General features: G+C 43.2%; 1 protein-coding gene across 2 annotated transcripts; it reads right to left on the minus strand.

The window, feature by feature from the left end:
* Positions 1 to 1549: 1549 nt before the first annotated feature.
* GOLGA5 (golgin A5) lies at positions 1550 to 26942 on the minus strand. 2 transcript variants are annotated; one of them, XM_079948470.1, is made up of 13 exons: positions 26741 to 26942; positions 23196 to 23807; positions 20738 to 20956; positions 19496 to 19715; positions 16106 to 16229; positions 15168 to 15371; positions 14241 to 14411; positions 12440 to 12568; positions 9294 to 9392; positions 8363 to 8588; positions 6409 to 6514; positions 5041 to 5104; positions 1550 to 2210 (listed from the first exon to the last, which is right to left on the minus strand). In XM_079948470.1, exons 2-13 carry the CDS (start codon positions 23758 to 23760, stop codon positions 2130 to 2132), a joined length of 2208 nt encoding a protein of 735 aa, XP_079804596.1. In that variant the 5' UTR covers positions 23761 to 23807; positions 26741 to 26942; the 3' UTR covers positions 1550 to 2129. The 2 variants fall into 2 exon arrangements, with proteins under 2 accessions (XP_079804596.1, XP_079804595.1); XM_079948469.1 differs by having other exon boundaries at positions 26724 to 26942.
* Positions 26943 to 26996: the final 54 nt, after the last annotated feature.

The following is a 26996-nucleotide window of genomic DNA, read 5'->3' on the forward strand; positions in this document are numbered from 1 at the left end:
TCAGCTTCACTGGATGTCTCTGGTGCTTATGAGAGGGAGGGAAACCTTTCTTTATTCACTTTCTCCATGCAATGCGTAATTTTTTTATCACACCACCTCTTAAGTCGCCTTTTCTCTAAACCAAAAAGTACTAATGCCGCAACCTTTTTGCATAGGCAAGTTGCTCCATCCCCTTGATCCAATTTTTTTCTGGAAAATTGATGGTAGCACTCGTGTGGCTTCAATGCCGGACCCTGCAGTAGTTCAGCAGCTGGAGAATGAGAGAGCCATGCTGTACCGCATGCAGGGATGCTAAAAACAAATCAACATTTGATTGGCAGGGAGTGATGACAGTTGTGGGTTAAGGGGAAGGGTTAAGTAGTGGGTTAAGTTGAGGGAAAGGGAGAGCGCTCTTGCCTGCAGCTTTTGGAGGACCCTTGGGCATGATTTCCTCAGGAAGAACCCCTCCCTGAGTGGGCTCAACTCCTCCTATTGTCGCTGCTCCCAATTGGTTCAACCACGATTGCATTTTGCACCAGATGTCTATTGCCTAGAAAAACACCAATGGGTATTTGGGGAAACTGGGCTCGAGTGTGAACCCACTTAAGGCCAGGGTCACCCTCCCTCTGGTTGGTTCCAGGTCCAACTGTTCTTGTTGGCATCAATCTGTTTTAAGAGACAATGGAGTTCGCCTCCAGGGGTGAAACAAAACCCCTGCGTTAGCAAGTACCAATGTGACCTCCCCAGGTTGCAAGCCTGGAGGTTCTGGGCTGTCCAGATGACAAGACCCCTCTCTCAGCCTCACTGATGTAGCCCAAAGGAAAGCTTGGCACCAGGAGTTGCAGCCTAGGACCACTGCTTTAGGGCACAGTCATTTAGGGTATCTAGAAATTTTAACAGGAACATATATGTAGCCAGTCTGTGTGAAATCATCCATTGCTACAACATTTCTTGCTTCCGAAGTTCCTTTGATTTTATCATCAGAACAGGCTGGGAATAAATTCCAGTGGAAGCCAAAGGGGCCTGGTGGCTTGCCCCATACCCCTTCCTCAGACCCAAAAGGTCTAATTCCCTTCACCTTAATCACTGTTGTGTTTCTCAGCTGCACAAGCAAAAGGACGAAAAGTCTCTTAATAGGAAAGCATGTCAAAAGACCACAGGAAATTTGCACTGGCAGATCAATAGACCACAGATATAGGAGGATATACAAATTGCATGAAATCAACAGTGGTCAAAAATAGCTCAAGCTTGGTGGTTGCTTTTATTGCCAGCTGCCAACCCCTTTAATGATCAATCCTCAACACATTTTTTGAATGTGTTTGAATTTATAAATAAATATTTTCTTTCTATTAAATGAGCATGATGCTAAGATCGATACCATGAAAATTTGAAGACAGGAAAGATTTAATAAGGCAACTGATGGGCAATGGCAAAGATGCAAAGAACAAAAGGCACTCAAATCTAACAGTTGCATATGTACACGACTATACATGACTATCAAAATATGGTTCAAAAATATCAGTTTTCTGCATTACTATGGATGACACTCCAAAATTTTGAAGGACCAAAGTTAAAGCAATGCACAATATATTCTTTATTTCTCTTTAAAGCTATTTACAGAAAAGGTAAATTCTGAGAAGCAGATATCAGGTCTGTGAGAGAGCTTATTAAAGAAAAGCTAAATGTATATTTACAAAGTCAAAAGGTGCAATAATGAATGAAGTTCATTTTAGCTTCTAATTACAGATAGTTTCCCTGATTAGAGCCCATTTCCTGCAGGATCAAAAATACAGTGTGCCCCATATCCATGTATACGTTTCAAAAAATGGTGTTGCTCTACACAGGCTTCATAAGTGTGTGCAACGCTAAGGGAGTGACGAAAGACAGAACAGAGGCTAGAATTCTTTGAATAGCCTTCTCCCCCAGGGATATGGCTTTTGTCTCATGGAAGTGAAAGATACTTAAATTAGATCACCTGCCAAATAATTTAAGTTTGCGAAAGTAGCAAGGAAACAAATGCAGCTGCTGTCCTATTTTCCAATGCCAATACCCCTCTCTCCCTTCCAAACAGTCAGCTGTTGGGGGGTTTCTCCTTGGCCAATGAAGGTTACATAAACCATCTAAGTATGTTTCTGTTCCAGAATCGGGTTTTATTTCCCACTTGGATGATCATGATGCATTTCTGGGGTGTAGGTGAGCAAAACAATCATGACCCAGAGGTGAAGCAGTGCCTGGCAAGAGAGAAACAGGAGTTAGTGCACAACACAATGAACTGTGAGAATCCCAAACACCCTGGGCAGTATTCAACCACCGCATCCCGTCACCACATGGATTTCAGCTTGGAGAATTGGACTCTCTGGGCACCCCCCATGCACACACCATTTCCAAATCTGCTCCAGATGTTTTGGGGGGACCCCTAGAAAAGATTTAGGGAGTGAGCAGGGAGATGAGAGGGGAAGAATGTTCTGGTGGAACGAGAGACTTTGCACTATGTTGGATCCCACTCCCTGAGGCAAAGCCCTGCACTGTTAGGGGAACTTCATCCAATTCCACTCAGGGAACAGCAATGGGACATGTGCTCCCCATAAAACCTCACACGTGCAGATGGGGAACTTACATTGGCTTGGGGGGGGGGGAATGCCATAAGCAGAGACCCATTTGCATTTGTATATCACATGGGTAGGCAAACTAAGGCCCAGGGACTGGATCCGGCCCAATCGCCTTCTAAATCCAGCCTACGGATGGTCCGGGAATCAGCATGTTTTTACATGAGTAGAATGTGTCTTTTTATCTAAAATGCATCTCTGGGTTATTTGTGGGGCATAGGAATTCGTCCCCCCCCCCAAAAAAAAAATAGTCCGGCCCCCTGCTGAAAAAGTTTGCTGACCCCTGGTATATCAGCTCTTCTGCTGAGCAGTTCACCTATGCATACACAGGGCCATTCCATACTATCCTTTCATCTGCTTTTTGAAGGAAAAATAGAATGGCCCCATAGATGTATATGTACTGGAGGGAAGCTAGGCTGAGAGAGAGACCACTTCAAAGTAAACCCAGTCAGCTTATTGGCCAACGGAGGATTTGAACTCAGTTCTTCTCAGATGCCAAAACGGTTAAAGCAAAAGCTTTTGGTGCAATACAAAATAAATGATTTCTGACTTTCCCCCTTTTTCACCGAACTGAGAAGGCACACTCTTGCATTAGTCACGACAAGGGCGCTGAGCGATGGCAAAGTAAAGTGCAGTTTGAGGCATGTTATGAAAAGCCTTTCAAATACCACAGTGACCTTGTGAGAGTCTCCCGTGGGCAGCGACAATGGCTGCTGAAGAGATTATAGATTACATTGTGGGAAGGCCGAACCCCCGCTGATACACTGCAGATGCTAACTGAACTTGGATATCAATCTAAAGATTTTACTGTTAAGTGGGAGTGGACTTTTGGGTCTGAATAATTTTAAAAGATGGAGGGGGGAATTAACATGGCCCATTTGATTTAATATTTGGAACTGGCATGGGGGGAACGACATGTAGGTGTTCGGCTGAAGTGTTTTTCTGCCCCCTGCAGTACGTCACTATTGTGAAGCCAGAAAAATGAAAATCTCAGACACTCAGTAATATGCTCTCGAGAAAGTCATTTTTTCGACAAGTGGAGAGACCAAAAGAAGACAGATGAAATTCAAAAAGGGATTGCTTATATAACAAGGCAAGATACCACGACAAAGCACAGGCTGAAGTTCCCTCTAGTGGAAAAGGACAGGAGTTTTACATGCACTGGAAATTTATTCACCCCTGTAGAGGCAAAACAGATGCATTCTTTTGGGACAATCATGGCATACAAAAAAATAAAAAATAAAATCAATCTTATCTGCCGCGATGATTGAGCAGGAAAACAATGATAGAACATCTGGTTTGCATGCATTCCCAGCACCTCCAGGTAGGGTGGGAATGTCCGTTGGCTGAAATTCTGCAGGGTCCCTATGCTAGTCAGTGGAGACAATGCTGAGCTAAATGGGCCAAGTAGGGACGTGGGTGGTGCTGTGGTCTAAATGACTGAGCCTCTTGGGCTTGCCAATCAGAAGGTCGGCGGTTCGAATCCCCATGATGGGGTGAGCTCCCGTTGCTCTGTCCCAGCTCCTGCCAACCTAGCTGTTTGAAAGCACACCAGTGCAAGTAAATAAATAGGAACCGCTGCGGTGGGAAGGTAAACGGCATTTCTGTCCATTCTGGTTTCCACCTATAGGATGGCACTGTATGCTTTAGCTGCAAGGAAGCTGTGAGGTAAACAGAAAGGATCCTGGCAGCAACAGCGGCAGAATCACAATTTAATTATTTTTTTAGTTTAAATTAGGATAAAAAGTGTAATTTTTATTATTAAAATCTTATTTAAAAAAATAAAGTTTGTTGTAGGTCTAAACAGTGATAGGGTACAAAGAGAGGCACAACTATGGCAAGACAGCTCCAGGGTTGTGACCATAACATGTTCATTGTTCTGAGCTTCCTGGAACAAGCAGGCACCAGCCTCCAGCCTGTTTGCTGTGATGGGCTTAGGGTGAGGGTATGGAACAAGATGTTCAGTTTCATCTCTTAAGGCAGTTCCAGGCCTTCAACCCAAGTGATCTTCCATGAAAGCTTATCTTCAGGACTGCCATGTGCCTGTTTCAACCTTTGACAGTTCCTAGCTTCTTGCGCCGCCACAGGGCTTCCACGTTGGAAATGCTGCTCTACCAAAAGCAAGTGTTAAGTCAAAGAAAGCAACTACTAATGCCAGAAACGGCACATTGCTACTTCAAGGGAGCAAACTATTATTACCAGGAGTTAAGAGCCAACTGTGAAACTGCACTGAAGCACAAAACCTTTTTTAAAAAGGCAACAGCCAGCATCTATTGTGCTGCATGATTCCAAGATGCAGCTTGCATAACCTACTTACAGAGCATGCTCAACTGCCAACGTTAATTATATCCCGTTTTTCTTGTACATGCCACTCAATGCCTGTCAGATGAAGATTATTTATTATGTAAGAAGGAATAAAACTGCTGTGCTTTCAAAGTAGGCTAAACAGACTCACCATATAAATGATTACAAATACCCTTGCGATGGGATACCGTCGTAGAAAGATTCCAAGTCGAATGCTGCAACCAAATGCAATATCAACATTAGGGAATAATATATTATTAGCTTGCAGCCATGAACTACTATTTAAATCATTTCTGGAGCAGTGGTTAATTTTTTTAAACAACAACAACAACCTGGTAAGACACGGGCTGACAACATGGAGCCTGTGGGCACTCACTCCTGACATGTTCCTGGCAGGTTCCCATCCCCTGCTGAAATTAGGCTTGAAAGAAGCATTCTGCCACAGTCAAGAGAATAGGTTGCAGTATCCAGAGGTGAGGCTTTGGGGGGGGGGTTGTATTCCAGTAGTGGGTGGGGTAAGGCCCACACAAAATAACACACAATGGACATACATTTAAATCTTGGCAACTAAACTCAAGTGTCACTTTCAATTTTCTCCATTAGAAACTTTGTAAAAAATAAAAAAGCCAAAAAAGCCACACTCTCCAGCAGTTTATCTTTCCTGATTGCACAAAAGGCAAAATTAACTCCAGAATCCTACCAAAAGAAGATGAAAGCATCAATTCACAGCAGAACGGCAAGTCCTTAGAGCTCATCAAAGCTTCAAACTTCTAAATACAACTGCATCCTGGAAAATTCTTGCATGCAATAGCAAAATGCATGGACGCATTTTGCGTGTTTACAAAGAACGAAGGTCTACCTCTCTGCTGAGACATCTCCCCTTCTTCTTTGACCTTCTTGTAACAGAAATTCTTAACAGAAGAAAGATCTGTAATGGCACACTTTGCAAAACATCAAACCTTTTCCATCCCAAAAGCGCCCTGTTAAATAGTTGATGGGCAGGAGAGAACTTCCTGGACAAAATTTGGCTGTGGTTCATTTCCACCTTGTGGGCGGGAGTTCCTCAACCCAGCTCTAAGCCATCAAATAAGACATAACCAGAACAAAGATTTCCACACAGATGGGGATAGATTCTGAAATCCCTATAAGAAGGTGGTTGATCTATAGGACCTATCTTGTTTGTTTACAGAGACAACTTTCATTTGCTTACATATGTAACTTTTCAAGATTAACACAGAATACCTTTTGAGGTTTCAAAGAGTATGGAGTAATGGGACAATGAGAATGATTCCTGCCCCACCAGAGCAGTGACGGAAGAAGAATGCAAATCAGTGGGCTTGTATGAGAGAACAAGGAGGGCTTTTTACTTCTAAAATGACCATGTACCAGATTCAGGACCTTCATTCACCTCGCCGGTTTTTCAGAATTATGTTTACATTACTAGCTGATACTGTAAGTAGACGGGTGGGTTGGGGAGGGGAGGGAAAGGCAGAAAACCGCAATGGCTTCAATTCCTCACCTAAACTGATCTATACTGCTGGCAGCCTTGCGGACTCTGCCATACATTCCTGCTGCATTAACATCAAGATCACTAAAAAGGACAGGAACATTTCGCATTCGTGCACCTAGATTAAAAACAATTTTTAAAAATTAGTAGCAGAAAAAAGAATTCATCAACCAGTCGGTAATACTGAAAGTCCACATATGGCTTGACATTACTGTGACAAAAAATGAAAAGGGCTATAGTCCTACTCAAGAGCAGACCTACTGACATTAACCAAAATGACTAAGTTAGGTCCCCTCATTTCAATGATTCTACTCTTAAGCAGAACCTATTGGGATACCACCCAAACACAACACTTGAAGGACCCAGCTTAGATGCCACTTGACTTCAACAGAAAGCTCCTATTTTGAAAGTCACACCGAGTGCTCTGCAATGGAATAAAAATCCCAGGATATGTGTACACACAATTGGGATAGCAGAAGGAGCACATCTTAAGCTCATGTACACAGATAAATGAGATTCATTTTGGGGGAAATGCTATGACTTAAATGTAGTAAGGAGGAGAAGAAAGTATACAACACAGGCCCAACTCTTCTGCAGGGACGCTGAAACAAAAAAGCTGGACTGTAAACTGACTAAGGAGTTTTAGCTATCTTGATTGCAGCCAAATGACAAATTAAGGCTGCCATCATAAAAATGCAGTTATTCAGAAGTAAGCCTCAATGGAAACAGTGTATCTTATTTCAGAGTAAACTGGTTTACAACTGCACTGCACTGCATTTTGAAAGTACTTCAAATATAGTGCTGAGCAGAGACAACTTGCTCAAGTCATCCGTAGCCTTTTACTAAACCAGTTGTTGTTTTTAACTCTGGCACCAGACACCTTGTTTGTTTCTGTGTCCTGGACTGTGGTACCCTAGTCCAGATGATAGGATTAAATCTGTTGAGTTAGCAGTGGGCTACTACTGCCTTAGAAGGGTGCTAGAATACTCTGAAAATTCTCCTACAGCTCTGTCTAGATGAAAGACTTCCCTTGCTATAACTTTTGATAAGATGGAATGTCCTGTTGAGTTTACTGATTGCATTAAGAACATTAGAATGTAATTGTAATTGAAATCCACATTATTATATGTCATTGATGAAGTCACTGATTAATTACACTCAATTGACTGGCTCACACTTCCAGTCCCACACAACGTTTTATAATTTCTAGTAGGTTCAAAGTGGAGGGGGCGCCTAAAGATAGCCCCCAACCATGCATAATTATTTTGAATATTATTATTTTTTAAGACAAGAAAATCAAATCAAAATAAACCTTGATTTTAAAGTGAAAAGCAATTTTAAGAGAAGCAAGCTAATGACTGCATTGGGTAGTTTAAGCACCTGACCACAACTAAATAGGAGTGTGGGGGGGGGGGGAGAGAATATTTATCATTTCTGAAAAGTCTGAGCAAAAATATACAAGATAGAATAATGAAAAGAAATAATCAAAGTTAAAAAGAAGGACTTCCTCCCAAGCTTAAACATTTCGAAAACAGGGAAGGTTTTATTTTAAATACGTTGCAGAAAAGTTCGGGTATATTGGCAACAAAATTTCTTGAAAAGGAATTAAAACACCCCCATGTGTCTTCCTGTAGTCCACTGATCTCTACAAAAGAGCAGGTTAAACTTTCAACATGTAAACTGGTTGTAATCAAATGTTTAACAATAGTTCAATGAAAAGCCCTACGCAGTCATTGACTTGCTTCTCTTAAAACTGCTATACATGACCAACTCATACTCAGAGTAGATCCACTGCGACATTTTGCTGTGGGTCCCACTGGATTCTAACTGGAGGGGGGAAAGCAACACAACCTGTTTAGCTTCCAGGTATTTCCCCATTCTATCCATGCACTAACATGAATTTATTTACAATGCACACATCCTTAGTGAACATGGTTGTTAGTTGTCAACATGCCTCCATTTTTACCTTCGCCGCCGTCAATTCCCACCATATTAATGGAGGGGCCATTTGTTGAAGGACCTTGGGCAGTCTTCAGCTGCTGCTCCAATCGCTCCAGCTGATAGACTAAGGAGTTCTTTTCTGTGCTCAGGTTCTCCAACATGGTCTGTTTCTGAATTAGTGTCTCCGTCAACTGATGAAGCCGATTCTCCAACTCCGATTGACTGCTGCTACCTAGTGTTTTGTTTGTCAGCTAGGTAGAGGAAAAGGGATAGAGGAGATGAAAACATCTTGACTATCACATAAGAGTGGCGTGAAAAATCAATTTCCCTGTTTGGCTCTCCCTGAACACAAGCAAAGATACAGTACAATATCACTCACTGCACAACTTGAAGTCCCAAGCAATGTCAGGTACAAGAATGCCAGTACAGTGGTAGCTCAGGTTATATACGCTTCAGGTTACATCCGCTTCAGGTTACAGACTCCTCTAACCCAGAAATAGTACCTCGGGTTAAGAACTTTGCTTCAGGATGAGAACAGAAATCGGGCTCCGGCGGCGCAGCGGCAGCAGGAGGCCCCATTAGCTAAAGTGGTGCTTCAGGTTAAGGACAGTTTCAGGTTAAGAACGGACCTCCGGAACAAATTAAGTACTTAACCCGAGATACCACTGTATTTAATATAATTGATTTTTTTAAAAAAAGCAAAAAAACAATACCAACCCAACATCTGGAGCAGTCTCACTGTGGTGCCAGGCCAGTGTGATGCCAGCATCCCTCACATCCAAAGCATTTATGTGCTTTTCACAGGAAGCTTTTGGTTTCTTCCAGCATCTACCAGCAGTACGCTGGCTAATGATTCTGTTGTGCTACATTTACATCGCACTTTTCCTCCAAGGAGGTCAAGGGGCTTCCATGTTTCTCCCCTTCTTATGAGAAGAGTTAAAGTCTACTCAAGTTACCTGGTTTCTCAGCTTCTGAATTTCCTCTTCTCTGTCCGATATCCGACTCTGCAGAGTATTCTTTGTCCGGTACAGTTCTTCTTCAGTATAACGTAACTCCTGGAAAAGAAATGTATCCAGCAATGATGGTTAAAATGGGATGGTTAAGTAAACTCTGCTTCCTTATGACACTACCAGGTCCCTTTGCTTTTTACCAATGGATTGTTGTTTCCACATCCACAGCTGAAAGGGTATGTCAAGAGTTGAGAAAAGCATGTTAAGGCTATCCAAGGCTGAATAAAATTATGGGTAATGGAATGCAGTGCCAGCCATATAGATGAATGGCTGATCACACAAGAATGGTACAAGGGGGGGGGGGGGAACAGCTCCAACACATTTTGTTTCTTTAGTGGTGAAAAGCTGACGTGTCACATCTAGATGTTCCCCTGCCTCATTTCTTGGCATTCCTTGCACACTGGCTTCATCTGCTGTGAGTTCTGCATGGTGACAGAGACACCTACAGACTCCCAAGCCTGTTAGCAACATCCTCTGGGTATGAATACGGAAACAAATGAGCAGAACTTGATCAGGGGCCCTTTTCAGAATATGCCTCTTCTTGGAAACGACAACTCGGGGCACTGTGAAATAGCACGAGTATGACACAGGATGAAGACCTTGAATGAAATGGGCCTGGGAGATCCATAATGATGCGTTTTAAGGATGGGGATTGTGGAGAAGTGTTTTGGCATTGTTGGCCCTTAAAGTATGGACAGAAGCCCCCTCCACCAAACTGGCAGGAACCACCCCAGGCTACCCAGTACATCAAATGTGGGGCTGCCTCTTGGAATATTAATACTGCCCAAAAATATTCTGTCTGGTTCCAAAAGTGCACTATAGCACTCTGTCAGGTAGAGAGAGTGGGAGTTTAGTGGCCACCTGCACTTTAGGAGTGTGTGTGTGTATAGGAGTTTTGCCTGTTTAGGAGAGGGATTCTGAGCACCTCCAGTTTTCCTTCTGTGAAATAAGAATTTGGTGGTGCTCACAACACATTCTTAGATTTCCAAAGTGTTCCCTTTGTCCCAAAAAGGCAGATGACCCTTGCCAGTCTATTTGAAAGGCTCATCACTTCACAAGGACTGGACGGCTGAGCAACCTGCTCAGCAGAGAGGACATCAGTTATGGAAACAGGCCTGAGTGAACTGGCATTCCCCTTTGCATGCAATTAACATGGCTGGGGTGGTACTGATGTGAGCTATAGTTCCAACAATATCTGAAGGGCCACAGGTTCCCCATGCCTGCTTACGAGGAAGTTTGCACTACATATTCCAGACTTATTCTGCAGGCTAGAAAGGCATTACTTAAGCAACAAGTGCCTCTCTAGTCACATGCAGTAAGTGGATCAAGGGCTTCATACCCTTGTGTTCAGCACTGCGATTATTATTTCATTTATGAGCATATGCATATATACATACAATTAAAAGTCACTACTTATATAAAAAGCTAATTCAAATTTGTTTGCACATACAAATGAAAAAAAGCCATTAAAATGCATTAAACATCATTTTCAAATTCAATACGGACCGAGAAAGATCTCTATTCTGAAGCAGGAAAGTCTTCAACAGATGCCAAAAAGACAAGAGCAATGGCACATACCTGACATGTACAGTAAATGCTCTTTAATGACTATAAAGCAGGACTACACTGTTGTCAGATTTCATCCTCATTTTCAAACTATTTAACCCAAGTATTGCTTGGAAATAACAAGCAAGAAGGCTAAAGCAAATTACACCCAACACTCATGTGCTAAAACAAGCCCATTCAAATGGATGAGCCAGGGTACATTTAAGAGTTTCCGCCTCAGAGCCAAAGCACAGGCTAAAAACGGACTGTCCATCAAACTGCAACAGGGCACACCATATGGCTTCATAATACTATAATAATAAACATCATGCAGCCGCCTTCCAAGAGCAAACGTGGATCTTTTGCCTTTTCATTAGTTCAGCCTGCCACTCTCTAGTTAATATGGAATTTCTGGAAGGACAAGTAATCCTACAAGATGGAGAGTTCCAATGAGGTAAAGCAAATTAAACCTTTTTCACTCCCCGTGACTTTGTCTTCATCTCACAATACACATGATAAAAACAAAAAACAAATGAGAAAGATTCATGAGATACAGGGAAAACGATCTGTTTCCAAGTGAGCATTGACAGGACCTTTTGAATCAGGTTAGATTATGACTTTTTTTGAGGGTTCTTCATTGACCTTGTCAACGGTTCATAACATCAAAATTATGTGCAAAAGCACACCATGATTTCCATTAATGTATGAACACCATAGCTGTGGTGGTAAACACTCCATGTCCCTGTCGGCAGGACCATTGCAGTGTATCATTTAGTAGCATTCACAACTGTATTTATCTACTGCGCTGGCTCTTTATAGAAGCAGTTGGGTTTCTACCAAGATTAGGGCTTTTAAAGATCAAACCGAACACTCTGAGCCAGGAAGTGAACAGGCAATTATTGTAAATGTGCAAAATTTACACTTTCATATGTGCAAAACAAACGGAAGCTCCAAACAGTCTTCAAAGGCAGCACATTACAGTAATTCAAAGTGGAAGTGACCTGGACATGAATGACTCCGACGAGATTGTGGCTTCTCAAGGAAAAGGCACTCACAGCCAACAACCTCCCTGACCTTCCGGAAGTAAGACTGGATCTAGGAACACTCCCTGGTGGTTTAATTTGATTTTGAGGGGAGAATGCAACCCCATCCAAAATGGCCAAACACTCACTCCGAGATTCCAAGAACCTAACCCGAACCAACAGCACTTCTTCGTCTTGTCTAGATTTTGGTTTGGTAGCTGGGGTCCTTTATGGGCACAGGGAGCTTAAAGACCACCTACATTTGAGAGGCTCAAATCCTTGCAATTCTGGAAGATTTTTAATTTAAAGTCTGTTTAATAAAAATAAAGTCTGTTTAATAAAAAGTTATAATCCTGTCCTGCTCCACAGACCTCATTCAGTAGGCTCAATAAGCACCTGTTAATCACATCTTCCTCAATTCCCTCAGAAAGACATGCAGTTCACCAGCCAAAATAGTTTTTCGAAGTTCTGGGTGGCAGGAAATATTTAAGTAGGGCGAAATGATAACCTCTCTCCAACACGTACCTGTTTTTGTCTCTCTAGTTCAGCTTCCACTTCTTGCCTGGATGCTTTTTGTGTTGCAATTTGATCCTGCAAATCTTGAATCTGTTCTCTTGTGGACTCGGCTTCGTTTATCTGTTGGGTTTCCATATCCTGCATTATAAGGAAATGTTACTTATGTATGCAATTTCATAAATGACAACTCTTACAAACAGGAGCAAGTGGCCCTATCTTCGTGGCACACTGAGCCAAGCTTCTCACAAGACCCCTCTTAGTAAGGCACCAGCAACTCCCTGTGCTGGGAAACTGAGAGAGCGATGGTGCCCAACTAGCATCACCTCACCAGCCACGACTGGTTGCGTGTGATAACTGCAGGGTGGACCTTGCAACACACAACACTTTTCCTCCTCAGCAGTTGGCTTATGTGCCAAGGCAGTCCCACTGGGAGCTACTCCAGAGACTATGGAGAAGTGTGGCTAACTGCACATGCAGTCTCTTGAGTGATGTGCTGGTGGTGCTTCATTAAAATACCGAAAAGGCCAACTTCTTGCCTAAGAGATTAAGCAGAAGCTAGATAGCCGCTAATCAGAGTGCTGCAATACTGTAATGGATTTCCTTCACTGAAAATGGGGTGGACCAGATGTCATTTGAAGTCTCTTCCAGCTCTACTGCTCTGTATATTCTGAACTTCTATCTTTTAATTTATGGTGGCCAATGCTTCAAATCTCTCTGCCAGTAGCTGGAGGCGCCGTCCTATATCCTATGGAAAGGTGACAGATGAACACACACACACTCACTCATTCTCTCACGCTCTTTCTCTATGCATCCTGCCCTGTCTCCCCGCAAGATCTCAAATGGAAGCACCTGTAGCCAATGGGTGCAGCCACCTTGAAGCATTGGGCCAAAGATAGGGTTGGTTTAATTTAATGAACAAGAAGATAGCACTGGTGCAGATGAATTTTATTTCTCACATTTGTGTAGTAACACTTTCCTTCCTTTGTATGCTTATCCTATTTTACCCTCACATAACCACCATGCGATGTAAGTTAGATTGAGGTGGCTTGGCTCATGCGTCACTTTGCAAGCTTTAAAGCCGAGAGAAGATTTGAATCGGGCACATCCTGCTTCAAAAGCAACACCCCAGCCATTCTCATTGTTGTTGTTGTTAAATTAAATTTATATCCCGCCTTTTCTCTCAATGGAGCCCCACGGCAGCTCTCTTTCTCTTCCCCAAGCCCTATTCAGTCAATAAAATAAATTAAACTTCCAGCATCTTTAGGCCAATGTTGGCAAAGAGGCCTGCCCAAATCCCTGGAGAGTCACTGGCACTCAGTGTAGACAATACTAGACAGGCTAACGGCCAAGATTTGGTGCAAGGCAGTTTCCTCTGCTCATCATTCTTGTGCCACATTAACCAACCTGGACTCTGCATTTCAGCCCCCTTGCAAAGCAGAACAGGTCTGTTCCTTGATGCCACCCCGGCTACCTACAGAGAAGTGCGCCTGGCACCAACACTACCAACTTTTAGGCAACAAGAAAATATGTTAGGACTTTCCCCAAGCATTTGGTTCTTAACTGGGATCAAACAGTATGACAAGCTAGCCTGTAGTGGTGTTCCATTTTTTAGTAGGTGAGGTAGGGTTTTGTCCTTTACCGCAGGATGAGCACTTCTGATAAATGCCATCATTTTATTCTTTTCAGTGTTTGTTTTAAACTCTTTTTCAAAAAATGTAAATTGATTTGAGATATTTTATGTAGTAAGCAAGAGGGCAAGAAGCAGCAGCAGCAGCAGCCGCAGCAGCAGCAGCTATGGATGTTACAATACCTGCAGTTCTGTCCTCAGTTGCTGTATCTGCCCCCGCAGTTTTTGCAATTCCTCCCTTTGCATATCATTCTCGTGCCTTAGTTCCTCCAACTCCATGATGCTTGTGGTTTGGCTATCCAGACCTTCAATGCCAGACCCTTCTTTCAGGCTGTTTATCAACTTCTCTTTCGACTGAGATTTAAGACGTAATTTTACTCATTTATATTAGCTGCTTAAATTTAATTTCTTTACAAAAATGAACATTACAGCCATGCATAAAACAAGCTAACATATAGAAGTAATGTTAATGAAATTGCAAAGTAATCACCAGAGTCTATGCTTGATTGCACACATTTTTTTAAAAAACCCAAAAATCTTACATTTACTACCCTAGAAGGGCTCACTTTGAATCTGGCAGCAGCAGGACTTGAAGGTGATGGCAGCTCCCTGTTGTTCATCCTCAGCAGCTGTTACTTGGAGGGATACTAACTCTGTAACTAGTTATGTGTTCCTGCCAACCAACCCCATAGCTGGGAAACAACTGTTTTCGATTAAAGGGGTGCTGCCATGCTAGTTTTATTGTAATTATTGGTATGGTTTAAATAGATTTTCTATATGTATATTGTTCAATTTTTGTCAATGTTTATTTGTTTTTTAATTACTGCTTTTTCTAGGTTTTTAGCAGCTCTTAAGTTTATCTGTAAGATACCTTGAATCCCATCAGGGGAAAAGGTGGAGTGAGTAAGTACATAAGTACGTAAGTACATAAGTAAATAATAATAATATCTGAAGATTCTCCCTAGCAGCCCCAGCTATCAGGAAAACATGACTGCATACGTATCTTTGCGGATAAGGCTTGCATTACTTCGTATGAACATTTTAATTTTAATTTTTAAAGAGATAAAAAGGAGGGGAGGTATGAATTTTGATCCAATAAATTTGCTTCACCTGGAGTATGCGTGTAGCCTTTTGTTTGTAGTCTACCAGTTCTTGCCTAGCAGACTCCAAGCCGCTCTTGGCCATTTTGACTTGTTGCTGAAATTCATCCGCCCTCCGCTTCTCCTCTGCAGATTTCCTCTCTGCTGCAATAACTGCTTCAGCCAAGTTCTGACGCTCAGCTTCCAACTTACCGAGACGAGCCACATACTCGTTCTGTGAAGGAAAGATTAATGTTTATCACTTCAAAACAATAAAGAGAGACGTAGAGAAAAAATGAGAAAACTGGAAGGGACATTGTTGGTGGAATTGATTCTACCCCTTTCCCCCGCAGCTCTCCCCTGCGGACTGAAAATTGGCTCTGGAGGGTGTGAGAAAGAAAGAAAGAAAGAAAGAAAGAAAGAAAGAAGGAAGGAAGGAAGGAAGGAAGGAAGGAAGGAAGGAAGGAAGGAAGGAAAGAAAGAAAGAAAGAAAGAAAGAAAGAAAGGAAGGAAGGTGATCCTGCTCCATAGCGACTAATTATAACTATAATGTACATATGCAAAGGCTGTAGCTCAGTGACAGAACACAGAAAGGTCCCAGGTACAATCCCTGGAGTTGCAAAGCATTATTTATGATTGTTTCTTACTAAGTCTATATAACTCTTAGTAACAAAATAGGCTCCCAGGGAGTTTACAAATAATAAAAACCTATTACACAAACCATCCATAATTAAGAGATAAAATCTATATACAAGTATGGCTGAGATGGACTCCTGTCTGAAAGCCAGGACATCTGCTGCCGGTCAGTGTCAATGATACTGAGCTAGGTGAACAAATGGGCAGACTCTGCATGAGGGGTGCTTAGGGAGGAGAAGCATCACCAAGATTTGAAGGCACTTTACTGCACTGTCAACTGCAGTTCCTCAATCACTGAAGTGAAGCACCAGCTTCCAAGGTTGCTGTTCTAACCTGCATTTGTTTGTAGCCTTCCTGCTCCCGTCTGAGCGCAGACTCTGCATCATGCAATCTCTCTTGAAGAGTCTGGAGAGCTTGATTGTGCAGGCTGTTCCCTTCGCTGTTATCCTGTATTATTCTGGAGAGGAAGACAGCAAAGGTTTAGTGAAACAAGATGTGAAGAATATCAAGACACAATCCATAGTAATGCCATCTTTTCCACAGTACTGTAAAATTCTACTTTGGGAGTGGGGGACCTTTTTGGGTGTGTTGTGGACAAGATCCTTATCTGTCCCCGATCCAGCAGGCCAACTTTGACAGGTGGGTGCGACAACTCACCTGCCAATCACGTGATGGCATTATGGTGCCAGACAATTGACTGGTGGGTTATCCTACCCACCCATGGGAGGCCCTTGCGCAAGCACTTAGGAACCACTGTGGAAGGGGCTTTGCCAATGCTGAGCACATGGCGGGCAAAGCTGCTTTCTGAAGGGATGAGCTGCGCAACCATGTTGCCCACAGGGAAGCCTGTTGCACAGCAGGTCTAGCAGGCTTAGAGTCAACAGACATCAGCTGATGGGCAGTGACATGAGCCATGCTGCATTATCCTATTTTTCACAATGATCCAGCCGCATCTCTGCCTGCCCCACATCTGACGTCACATCTGACAGCAGGTGGATGCAGTTTAGGGGGAAAGCCTCACTGAACAAATCAGGACCTGAGCTGGGCCAAACTTGGCCTGCAGGCAAGAGGTTCCTTCCTCTTGTTCTATTCAACATTTCCTCCACAGTATTCTTCTAGTTTAGTGCCTAGCTTTCACAATAAGGAACTCTCAATTAAAAACAAAACAAGACACCGAGCCAAATGTTATATTGCATACTTTCCCTCTCTGTATTTTTTTTCAAAGTTTATAAAGGGAAAATTAATCTCAAGGCAAACAAACTACAAACTACATTTTCAAGTTTGTTTGCCTGTTCAAAGGAAAATTAGTTATTTGACAAGGACAGTGACTGCATTTGGGTTCTTTGCTTCCTTTCATTTTTCCAGAGAAGAAAAACTCAACTTTACAAGACTCCTGCAGGATCAGATTCAAAGTCTCTGGTCTCTGGCCTCCCTTGAGAATCAACCAGATGCACCTGGGAAACCCACACGCAAGACAACAGATCTCTCCTGCTGTTGTTCCCTGGCAACAAGTACTCCAGTGCATGGCACCTCTAACACTAGAGGTAACGTATTGCCACCATCACTAGTAACGACTGAGAGCCTTAACCACTACAAATTTGTCGATTTCTGCAAACCAAATGAAGGAGGAAGAGCCACCTTAAAACTGAACACTTCCCAATGCAGAGAATGCAAACAGATTTTCCATCTGTTCTGTTTTCTAAGTAACAGTCACGGGTACTACATACTGAGCTGGGCCTTAATACCTCAGGGAGCTTAAGAAGTAGCTTGCAACACTAAATGATGATGCTGTTATTGAGAAAAACAAGAGGTGCAATGCGTGTAATAATAGGCCGATGAAGCACTGCGATCCTCGAGCAACTTCCACCAGGCCCACCTTCTGCATCTCGCCTTCTGCTGCTACATCTCAGCTGGAGGTTACGGTACGAGTGCTGCCGGCAGCGGTGAACAGGACTGGCTTGCTGGCGCTCCGCTGGCAGCCCTCCCAGGGGCCTGGCCTCATCTTTGAAGAATACTAATCTCTTATTAACAGGGATGGGGTAGAGGGGCACGGGCCGGTAGGTCTGGAGCTGTTAGGATGAGGCAAGGTTGGGACGTGGCGGACACCCTGCATGCATTTCTCTTGTCGAAATGAAGCAGAAACTCGCCGGTCTTATTCCACTTTCGCCCCACCCTGAGGTACAGACAAATCTCCGCTTGCTGCTCTCCCATCTCTCCTTTGTCCCCCAGATGCTCTTGTTCTGTGAAGGGATCTCTGCCTGTCTCCAGCCCCTCTGCCCTGGTCTCAGCAGGCTACTGAGCAAAGCTGGCGCAGCGGATCGGGCCTTTGCCATCTCTTCAAGGAAGCGGAGGAGCAGCCAGGCTGGGAGTGGCGGCACCGGCAACTTCCTCTGCTAGGCCAGCAGGTGGCGCTCTGTCCCCAGGTTTCCCTGGGTGGAGTGGAGTTTCCCAGGAAAGGACCTGTTCTCAGGAGTGGGCTTTGACCTGGTGCAGTGAGTTCCTCTTTTCCTCCTTGCCCCTTGCAACCAGAGGAGCTTCCTTTGGGGAAGGGACAGTCTGCCCTGGCAGCTGCTGGTCTGTGCAGATCCTGCCTCTTCACATTCCTGTTGTTTTGCAGGAGGGGAGTCCCTCTGTGCCTGCCTCCCTCCTGGCTGGCTTTAGGGCAGTGGTAATGCTGCTGGGGGGTGCTGGGTGGGTGGTGCTGATCTGTTTATGCCAAGAGCAAATCTATAGGAAGCAGGGGCCGCATTGGTTATCCCAGCCATGATAAGCAGGGTTCGGGTTTTATTTGCCTGAGGAGGGTGGTGGTGTGTTTTTTTTTTAAGCTGTTGGTATTTTAAATTTTCTTTAACAGAGAAAAGACTTGCTAATGTATTATATGCGTTCATGCGGGGGTCTCCCCTCCCCCCAAGAGGTGGCCTGTGTGGCAGAATGTATCTGCACATACATCTCCCCTCCTACCCTGTAATAAACACTCATTGGTTAAAAAAAAAAAGAAAGAAAGAGGTGCAATGAGCTCCCATCACGCCCTTAGAAACCCTGAAAGAGCCTGGATTGATGCATTTCAGCCAATGGGCTTTCAGGAGCCGCCCATTCTCCACCTCCAGAGAGGAACTGCACATTCCAGTGAAATTTAGGCCCTATTTAAATGAGCCACTGTTCTGGGGTGGCTCCCACATCACAAGGGACATGAGTAAGATCTCGACAGAGTGTGCTTGGGCAGATTCCATGGTTCGAAACCACACCTGCAGATGTCATAGATTAGGTTTCAAAATCATGCAAGCTGGCCAAACCACATGGAAGCAACTGTAGTAGTTGTGGCAGCAGCTACTACAGCACTAACTATGTCAGATGAATCAGGCCCTCAGCACAGCATATGATGAGCATTCTCCTTTATGGACAGAAGAAGTACCGCCGGAGCAATCCGACTGATGCCTTTGAGGATAAAGCCAACAATCAGGTTATTGAGAGATACAAAAATCATGTTATAAGCAAAAGGGATACATTAAGAGACAGCAAGCCTAAAGACCTTGATTTCTCTAATTCTGGGTTTCTCAAACTTGGGTCTCCAGCTGTTTTTGGACTACAATTCCCATCATCCCTGACCACTGGTCCTGCAGGCTAGGAGGAATGATGGGAGTTGTAGTCCAACAGCTGGAGACCCAAGTTTGGGAAACCCTGCTCTAGTTAAAAAATAAGAAGGCAAGAGAAATATATCAGTACCGTGATTTTTCACTCTGCACTGTTTCCAATGCTTTAGTACGTGAATTGAGAAGCTGATCGGCTTCCTGTAACCTCACTTTCAGGACAGCCAGCTGGGAATCCTTGGCGGCAACGGCTTCTGTCAGATCATCCACTTGAGCTTGAAGTTCCCGAACGAGCCTGTCATTGTTTGAATGGTCAACATTCCACTTTTCAACTCTTGCTCGGGCACTATTTAATTCTGCAAAAGTTTAAGTCAGCAGACATCAATGTGATTGACAAGGTTGTTTGTATAGTTAGTTTGTGTAACATGATTTTGCCAGTGATTAGAAATTAGAATACTAAATATGAAAGTAAATAAGCAGTGTTTGACCACATTGTCCCAATTCAGATATACTGGGCGGTTTCAAGTCAACGTGCCCCTTCAGCAGAAGGATTTCCACTTGTGCAACGGAACTCCCCCTCTCCTCCTCCTTAATCTGTTCTGACCCTTCTCCAGCCCCCCAGAGCAGATCTGGGGAGGGTGTGGAGAAAGGAGAGGGGAAGCTGCATTGCACCAGTGGAAATCCCTGCACTAACAGGACACGTTTCTGGGATACAAAGACTTGTATCCAGACTTTGTTCCCACCAACAAAAAGAGGGAGGATGCTTTTGTCAGCTCCCTTTTAAAAGAGCATCCCTTGGAGCTTCTTCTAAAATCTGCTATGGAAGACTGGGGAACCCTTTGAAATAGTGCAGTGGGTGGTGCTGGGGTGCCAACTGCCCTGCTTCTTTCACCACAATCCTTCCACTGGATCAAAAGCCATCTATGGACAGAAGCAGCCCTTCTGTTTGTGGAGGGAGAAGCCTGGACGAAACCCAGTGTTACCAATTTCTTAAGTACAGTTAGGAAATGGGATATATAAATACCTGAAATAAATAATGTTATTAAGCAAAACAATGCAAATGTGTAAAAAAAAGACTTAAGGACTGAAGACACTTGTAAAAATACAAAACAGGGTTCTCACTAGTGTGGAGAATCCAGCAAAGACATTCAGGACAGAAAATATGTCAGTATAATATGTCCCTGCTATTTCCTCCAATTGGAACTCTGGATCCAACCCCATATCAATAATAACACTTGGAATTTTAAAAGCATGTTTCAAGTATTCAGAGGGCTTTACATAAATTATATTAGCACCATTCCCAATCATTTGCTGTATTACCCTCAACTATTTCCAAAGGTGCTAATAGCTTGAAATGTCAAAGCTGTAAATCCTCTACCTGTTTGCGTTTCTTTGGCTCGCTGAATTAATGATGCCATTTCTTGATTTAAAGATTGCACTTCATTCCGCAGAAGTTGATTCTCAAGGCGAAGATTGGACAACTCGTGCGATTTCCCATCATTAGGTGCGAGGCTGGGGTTTGCTTCTGCAGCTGGCAATGTGTCTTTTTTAACATCCACATCAGTCTCCAGTCCAGAACTGGAACTATCCAGAGTATCTGTACAGAGAGCCACATTTAAAGCAAGCACATCTCTTTGCAGACCTACTTTCTACGATGAACAGAACAGCGTAATCCTATGCCTGTCTGATCATAAACAAGCCTCACAGAGGCTCCTATGTACTGACTCACAGGTAGTCTAATGAAATACAATTATCTGCCATAGCAGTCAGACACACCAGATATTTATTCTTTTAAAATTACTGCCACACATACAAAGATACTACCTTACTCCATAGCCCTGTTTGGGTGTTTCAAGCCCCACACAATTCCAAACACCTGAGGAGAGTGGAGCTGTTTTCAATGGCCCTGTCCTAATAATTGTGCCCTGTTGGTAGAATGTGGAAGACTCAGTGGGCCAAAAGTTGCATAGGACTGGTGTAGGCTGATTATCACTATGTGCATCAAAATTGACCATTTTCATCACCCCACCAGCCTGACCGACTGTTCAGTATGGCTTCGTGGGAGCACATTGGCATCTTTTAAAATCCAAAATGATGTTCCCGCCATGCAGGAGACATGTGTGAAACAGGATGCCCCATCTATTTTTTTCTAACGTGCTAGCCAAACAAAGCCCAAAACCTAACCTTATTTTCAATGGCACAGTAAACAGATACTAGACAAAAGCCAGGACATGGTATCCTGATTCCTGCATTCAGCAGGAGGAAATGCAACATGGGAGAGAAAATGAAAGCCCAATGGAAGTGCAAACTGCATGCAGAATATTTGTGCACACTTATGCATGGCGAAGGTTGGGCCTACCAGGAGGAAAGGGGAGGTGGTGATCTCAGAATTAAAATGAGAAACAGGCCCACAGGGTGCAAATTCCCAGTAAGATCCCCAGTGTAATGAAATGAATGGGAAGCACACAAAGGAACAGCTCCTGTTCACTACAATAAAGCTTGCAGAGGAAAACTCACTGGGTTCTGCCACTCATGTTAACTAGCAGGCTTTTCTTCCCTAGGCACCCAAACATCTTTGGCAAAACCTAATGGACAGCAGATGCTACTTTTAAGTACAAGTTTCAAGTGCCAGCTTGCATTTCATAATTTTCAGCTAACTAATACACAGAAAATATAAACTATTTATTACCATCATATTAATTTATACTCCTCTCAAAGATGCAAATAACTTTAAAATTAAGAGCTGCTATTGAATTAACTAGAAAAACTCCACATAGATTTGATCACTGTTGAAAGATTCACTGATGCCACTGGCCAAATATTTAAAGTCTTGGCAAAAAAACAAACATCAGGGAATGGCAGGGGATTTCAGAAAGAAACAGTGCTTACAGCACACATGTACCAAGGATACAATGCTAAGAACATAAGAAGAGTCAAACATGTACTGTTTTAGACAACACTGGGCAGCTGCTTGGTAGCTTGTGAGGGGTCAGACGATCAGAGGATAAAGCACTGGTGCTGTTCTGGTTTGTCAGCACATTTCCAGGCCCAATTTAAAAGCTATGAATAGCTTGGGACTACATTCTTTGAAGGATCACCTGCCACCTTCAAGAAGAAGGGTTGATGGGTTGCAGATAATATAGCATTTGCTTTGTATGAGAAGGTGCCCGGTTCAATCCATGGCACCTCCAGGTAGGGGTGAGACTGTCCCCCTTCCTAAAACAAAGGAGAGCAGGTGCCAGTCAGTGTGGACATTACTAAACCAGGTGGACTAATGATCTGACTTGGTGTAAGGCAGATGTACCTATATGATCTTACCAAGGCCTTAAGGTAAATTGTGGAGACCCCTCACATGGGTCAATGGTAAGATCTAACAGGCTAGAAGACACAAGAAATAGGGCCTTTTCAGTGGTGGCCCCATCACAGTAAAACTTTTTCCTCTGGGATGTTTGTTTGGCTTCCTCACTTATTGTTTGGAAAAGGGTTTGACTGTTGAAAACCCCTTTTTATTGAATAATGATCCTGGTTTATATTTCCAATCCAGAGTTTTAACTGCTGCTACTGTTTTATTGATGGCTTGTAGAAAAGTTATTTTAAGTTGCAGTTTTGATGAGCTCAACTGTATCTTTTTAATTTGTTTTACAAATTTTATTGTGAAACCACCTTGAGGGGGTCCCCCCCCCAAAGTGGCAAGCAGAAAAATCCTAAAACAAAATCCATTAATAACACAGAAATCAGAATTTGCACCATGTAATCATCATAATAAAGGCCCAGAATCCTCTCACCACCACCACACTTTAACATATTCCTTAACCTCTGTAGTTATGTTTAACTACCATTGCCTTGACTCCGAACGGAAGCGTCTTCACTGGTTTTGACACTCTGCGAACTTGCCGACACGGAGCTGATGCTTGAAGTCCGAGAGTGGTTTTGAGAAGCAGCTGCTCTGCTCTTCTCTCGCTTAAGGTCCATTTTCCCATTTGGTTCCTTTTCAGAGCTATTGAGAAAGTCAAACAGGAGTTCGTCGTTGGGTTCGGACTTTTTTCTTCTCACAAACTGGGAAGACGGTCTGGGCATGGATGCTGCCTCTGTGGAAGGGGAAGATTCCATGGATATCCTGGACGATGCTTTAACATTGGCGGTTCCTGCCAGGATTGTTGCCTTTTGATGTTTAATATTATCTGCTGCCGAGGAGACAAAGCCAGACTTAGATGATGCTGGATACTGCTGATCCCGGGTCTGTTGGTGCACTTTGGGGAACTCGCCGACATAATCCAAGGTGCTATTGCTGTAACTTGCATTGCCAGAACTCTCTTTCTTGCTTAAAGCAGATGCAGCACCTTGATCCACCTTGTTGAGAAGGTCCTCTGCCTTTCCAGCCAAGTCAGCAAACCAAGACATAATGAAAGTTTTAAAAATATATGGAATTTGAAGATCCAATATCCACCCTGGTGGGAGAAGTAAAGAGTCAAACAATGGGATTTTTAGATCACATATAGATTATTATTATTTTTAACTTCAGGTTGCCACACAAAGTCAATTTTGTAGAGCTTGGTGGAGGAAGTTGTTCCATCACCACCTAAATTGGAGCTGGAACCCAACAAATCACCAAGTTAACATTTCTCTGATTCTTTAAAATTATACCCTCAATGAAAGTGTCAGGCAGAAGGGCAATGCCATCTAACATGGTACATTTATGGACAGCATCTGCATTTCACTCAGCAGTACTTTTAGAGGCAGCCCTACAGGACATAGGCTGTGGGATAAAATCCATGGGTTTCAACACAGATCTAACTCAATCACACAGAAAGTAAGAATGTCCCATTCAGTGAGAAAAGGGATGAGTGGGTAAGAAGTATTGCTTAGTTGGTAGAGGATGAGACTCTTATTAATTTCAGGGTCGTGGGTTCAAGTTTCACATTGGGCAAAAAAAAATCCTGCATTGCAGGGGTTGGACTAGAAGATCCACATAGCTCCTTCCAACTCTACAATTTTGTGACCTTGACTGTTCTGATAGAGTTGGACTATGGGGACATAAGTATGAGATGAAGAAAGAGACATCTTGGCACAGCCATGCATTCCTTTTGCTCCACAAATCACTACTTTCTATGAGATTATGGAAGATCTGACTGTAAACATGTGTATTGGATGCAATGACATATCATTTGGTGCTTGCAGGTGTATGTGAGATTCAAAGCAGACATATGGCAGACAGATTTACAGATTTACATAAGACAAAATTCACTGTGAAACTCTTCTGTACAAGTCATGCTGAAATCAATTGAAGCTGTGCCAGAGACAAAGAGGGAAGCAAGCAAAGTTTAGAAAGTCACAGAAGAGTGGTTTAATAATAATAATAATTTTATTATTTATAGAGTGTGGGGAAGTACTGCTGCTCCTCTACCCAATGGATGGGGCCAGGTTAGTCTCCCCCTTGCTATGACATTCATCCAAGGAGGCAAATGTGTGAAAACAATCACAGAAACAAGCAGGCAACACCAAATCCTTGGATCATGGCAGCAGATTTTTAAACTCTACCATCATGAAAACAGCTGCCAGCCAGTGATTGCTCCACTCATGTTTTACATAAATGTATTCCAGATCTGGGGATGGTTGCAACTGCAAATCTGGAGGAAAAAACAACACATTTTGTGGAAAGAAAGAAAAACCACAGCCAAGTTATCTTTAAATATATAGCACTCTATAACTGGTTTTTTGTTGTTTTGTTTTTAGAAAGCCACAACCTTGGCAAACCCTTGCCTGCTATGTAGATTAAATTGTGTGGGTGTTTCTTCTAGTGCACAGGAGGAACATGCTTCAAGAATAAAAACAACAACATGTGGGTGGGTCCAGGGGTTGGCATAAATACTGAGATGTGCATTGTTATTTGCTCAAACTCCAGTCAGTCAGTCAGTCAGTCAGTCAATAATACTCATTTTCTCCTATTCTATTTGTTTGCCTTTTAAATTTTAATCTTGCTCATTGGATCCTGCTCTGCCAAAGGCTCCATCTTTTCCCAGAGATATTAGCTCAGACTTAATTTCTGCCGCATGCCCTCACTGCAGCCAGTAAATTCCACAACGCTCCCAACCCTCTTCTTCCTACCTCCTATTTCTTTCTATATTTGACCCGCACATTCCTCTCTATGCAAACCACCTCAACTCCTTAACAAAGAACAGTTCTACAATGGCAGTAATTCCACCACGGTAGGGTTGTCACCTTTTTTTAAATTTTGTGTGGCCAGGCTCCTGTGCCTTTTCCAGCTAAACAACAATAGTCTCTTTTTTTGGAAGGTAGAATCTCTCTGCTGTAGTTCTCTATGGGCGGAGTTCACCTGCTAAATCTCAACTTAGTTCACATTTAACAGGTACCTCCACGCTGATTTGAAGCCACTATGTGTCGTTTCTAAAAGAGGTTCCTGAGAGACCAGAGGGACATTGCTGGAACAACTCTTGAGTTGGGGCAACTGACTAAAATGTTTTAAACGGTTCTAATTTTGGTTCCTCTGTTTTGTTTTTGTCGGGTTGATGTTGGTTAAATGTTTAGTTGGGGTTGGCGGTTACTTTAATTTGGGTATAACTGTAAACTTTAATATTTTTATTATTGTTATTGTTGCTATCATTGGTTTCTATTGATTTATTGACTGATTGGTTGGTTGGTTGATTGTATAAGATATTTTGTTTTTAAATGTTTGATGCTTTGTTGTGTTTTTATATACTGTTGTAAGCTGCCCAGAGTGGCTGCGGAAACCCAGCAAGATGGGTGGGATATAATTTTTATTATTATTATTATTATTATTATTATTATTATTATTATTATTTTACACTGGCTCTCCTCTCTCTCCCGCCAACAATAATAATAATAATAATTGGCAGGAGAGAGAGAAGAGCCAGTGCAAAATAGTGGTTAAAGCCTTCAGAGGGAAAGGTGGGCTTTAAATAAAAGAATAATAACAACAATAATAATGGGGCTTAAAGAAATTAAGAATAGTAGTAGTAATAGTAATAATGATGATGATGATGATGTCGGGCTAAGACCTGGAAGACCAGGATTCAAATCCCCACTCAACCATTAGGCCCACGCCTCTCAGCCTAACCTACCTCGCCGGGCCGTCGTGGGGATGAAATGGGAGAGCGGGGAGAAGCGTGTGAGATACCTTGGACGAAAATGAAGACTATAAACCGGCGGTGTAATCATAAACAACAAATAAAATCGCAATCGCGGGTACCAGCCGCTCCACAAGACACAGCGAAATTACAACCACAGTAGAAAATCTAATTGCAATTATTATTACCATTATTATTGCTACTGTTATTGTTATTATTAGGGGTCCAAACCCCGCTCCCAGGTAGGCCTCTGCTTACCCTCGCGGCCTCACTACCCCAGGTCTCCGAAGCCAAGGAGCCCACGCTGGGCCTACGACGCCGAGGAAAGGAGCGAGGCGGGACAGAAGCCGACAGCGGCAGCAGCTACTGCCCAGGCCGCAGTCTAGCCAGGGCTCCCCGGATCCATCTTCCGGGAGACGTGGCCACTAACCAGCGGGCACCAGGACCCAGCGGCGTCAGCCCCACGTCAGCGATCCCTTTGCAAGGCGGCTGACCCCGTGCGGAAGTGACGCGAGCAAGCACGTCCGCGGT

The sequence above is a fragment of the Podarcis cretensis genome (genome assembly GCF_951804945.1).
Source record: "Podarcis cretensis genome assembly, chromosome: 1".
Taxonomy (NCBI): domain Eukaryota; kingdom Metazoa; phylum Chordata; class Lepidosauria; order Squamata; family Lacertidae; genus Podarcis; species Podarcis cretensis.

Coding starts and splice junctions, on each gene's coding strand:
- GOLGA5 (XM_079948470.1), bottom strand. CDS start 23,760: ATGTCTTGGTTTGCTGACTTGGCTGGAAAGGCAGAGGACCTTCTCAAC. Junction 16,230..19,495: donor GTGCAGAGTGAAAAATCACG/GTACTGATATAT, acceptor CTTCCTCTCCAG/AATAATACAGGATAACAGCG. Junction 5,105..6,408: donor AGCAGTATAGATCAGTTTAG/GTGAGGAATTGA, acceptor ATTTGGTTGCAG/CATTCGACTTGGAATCTTTC.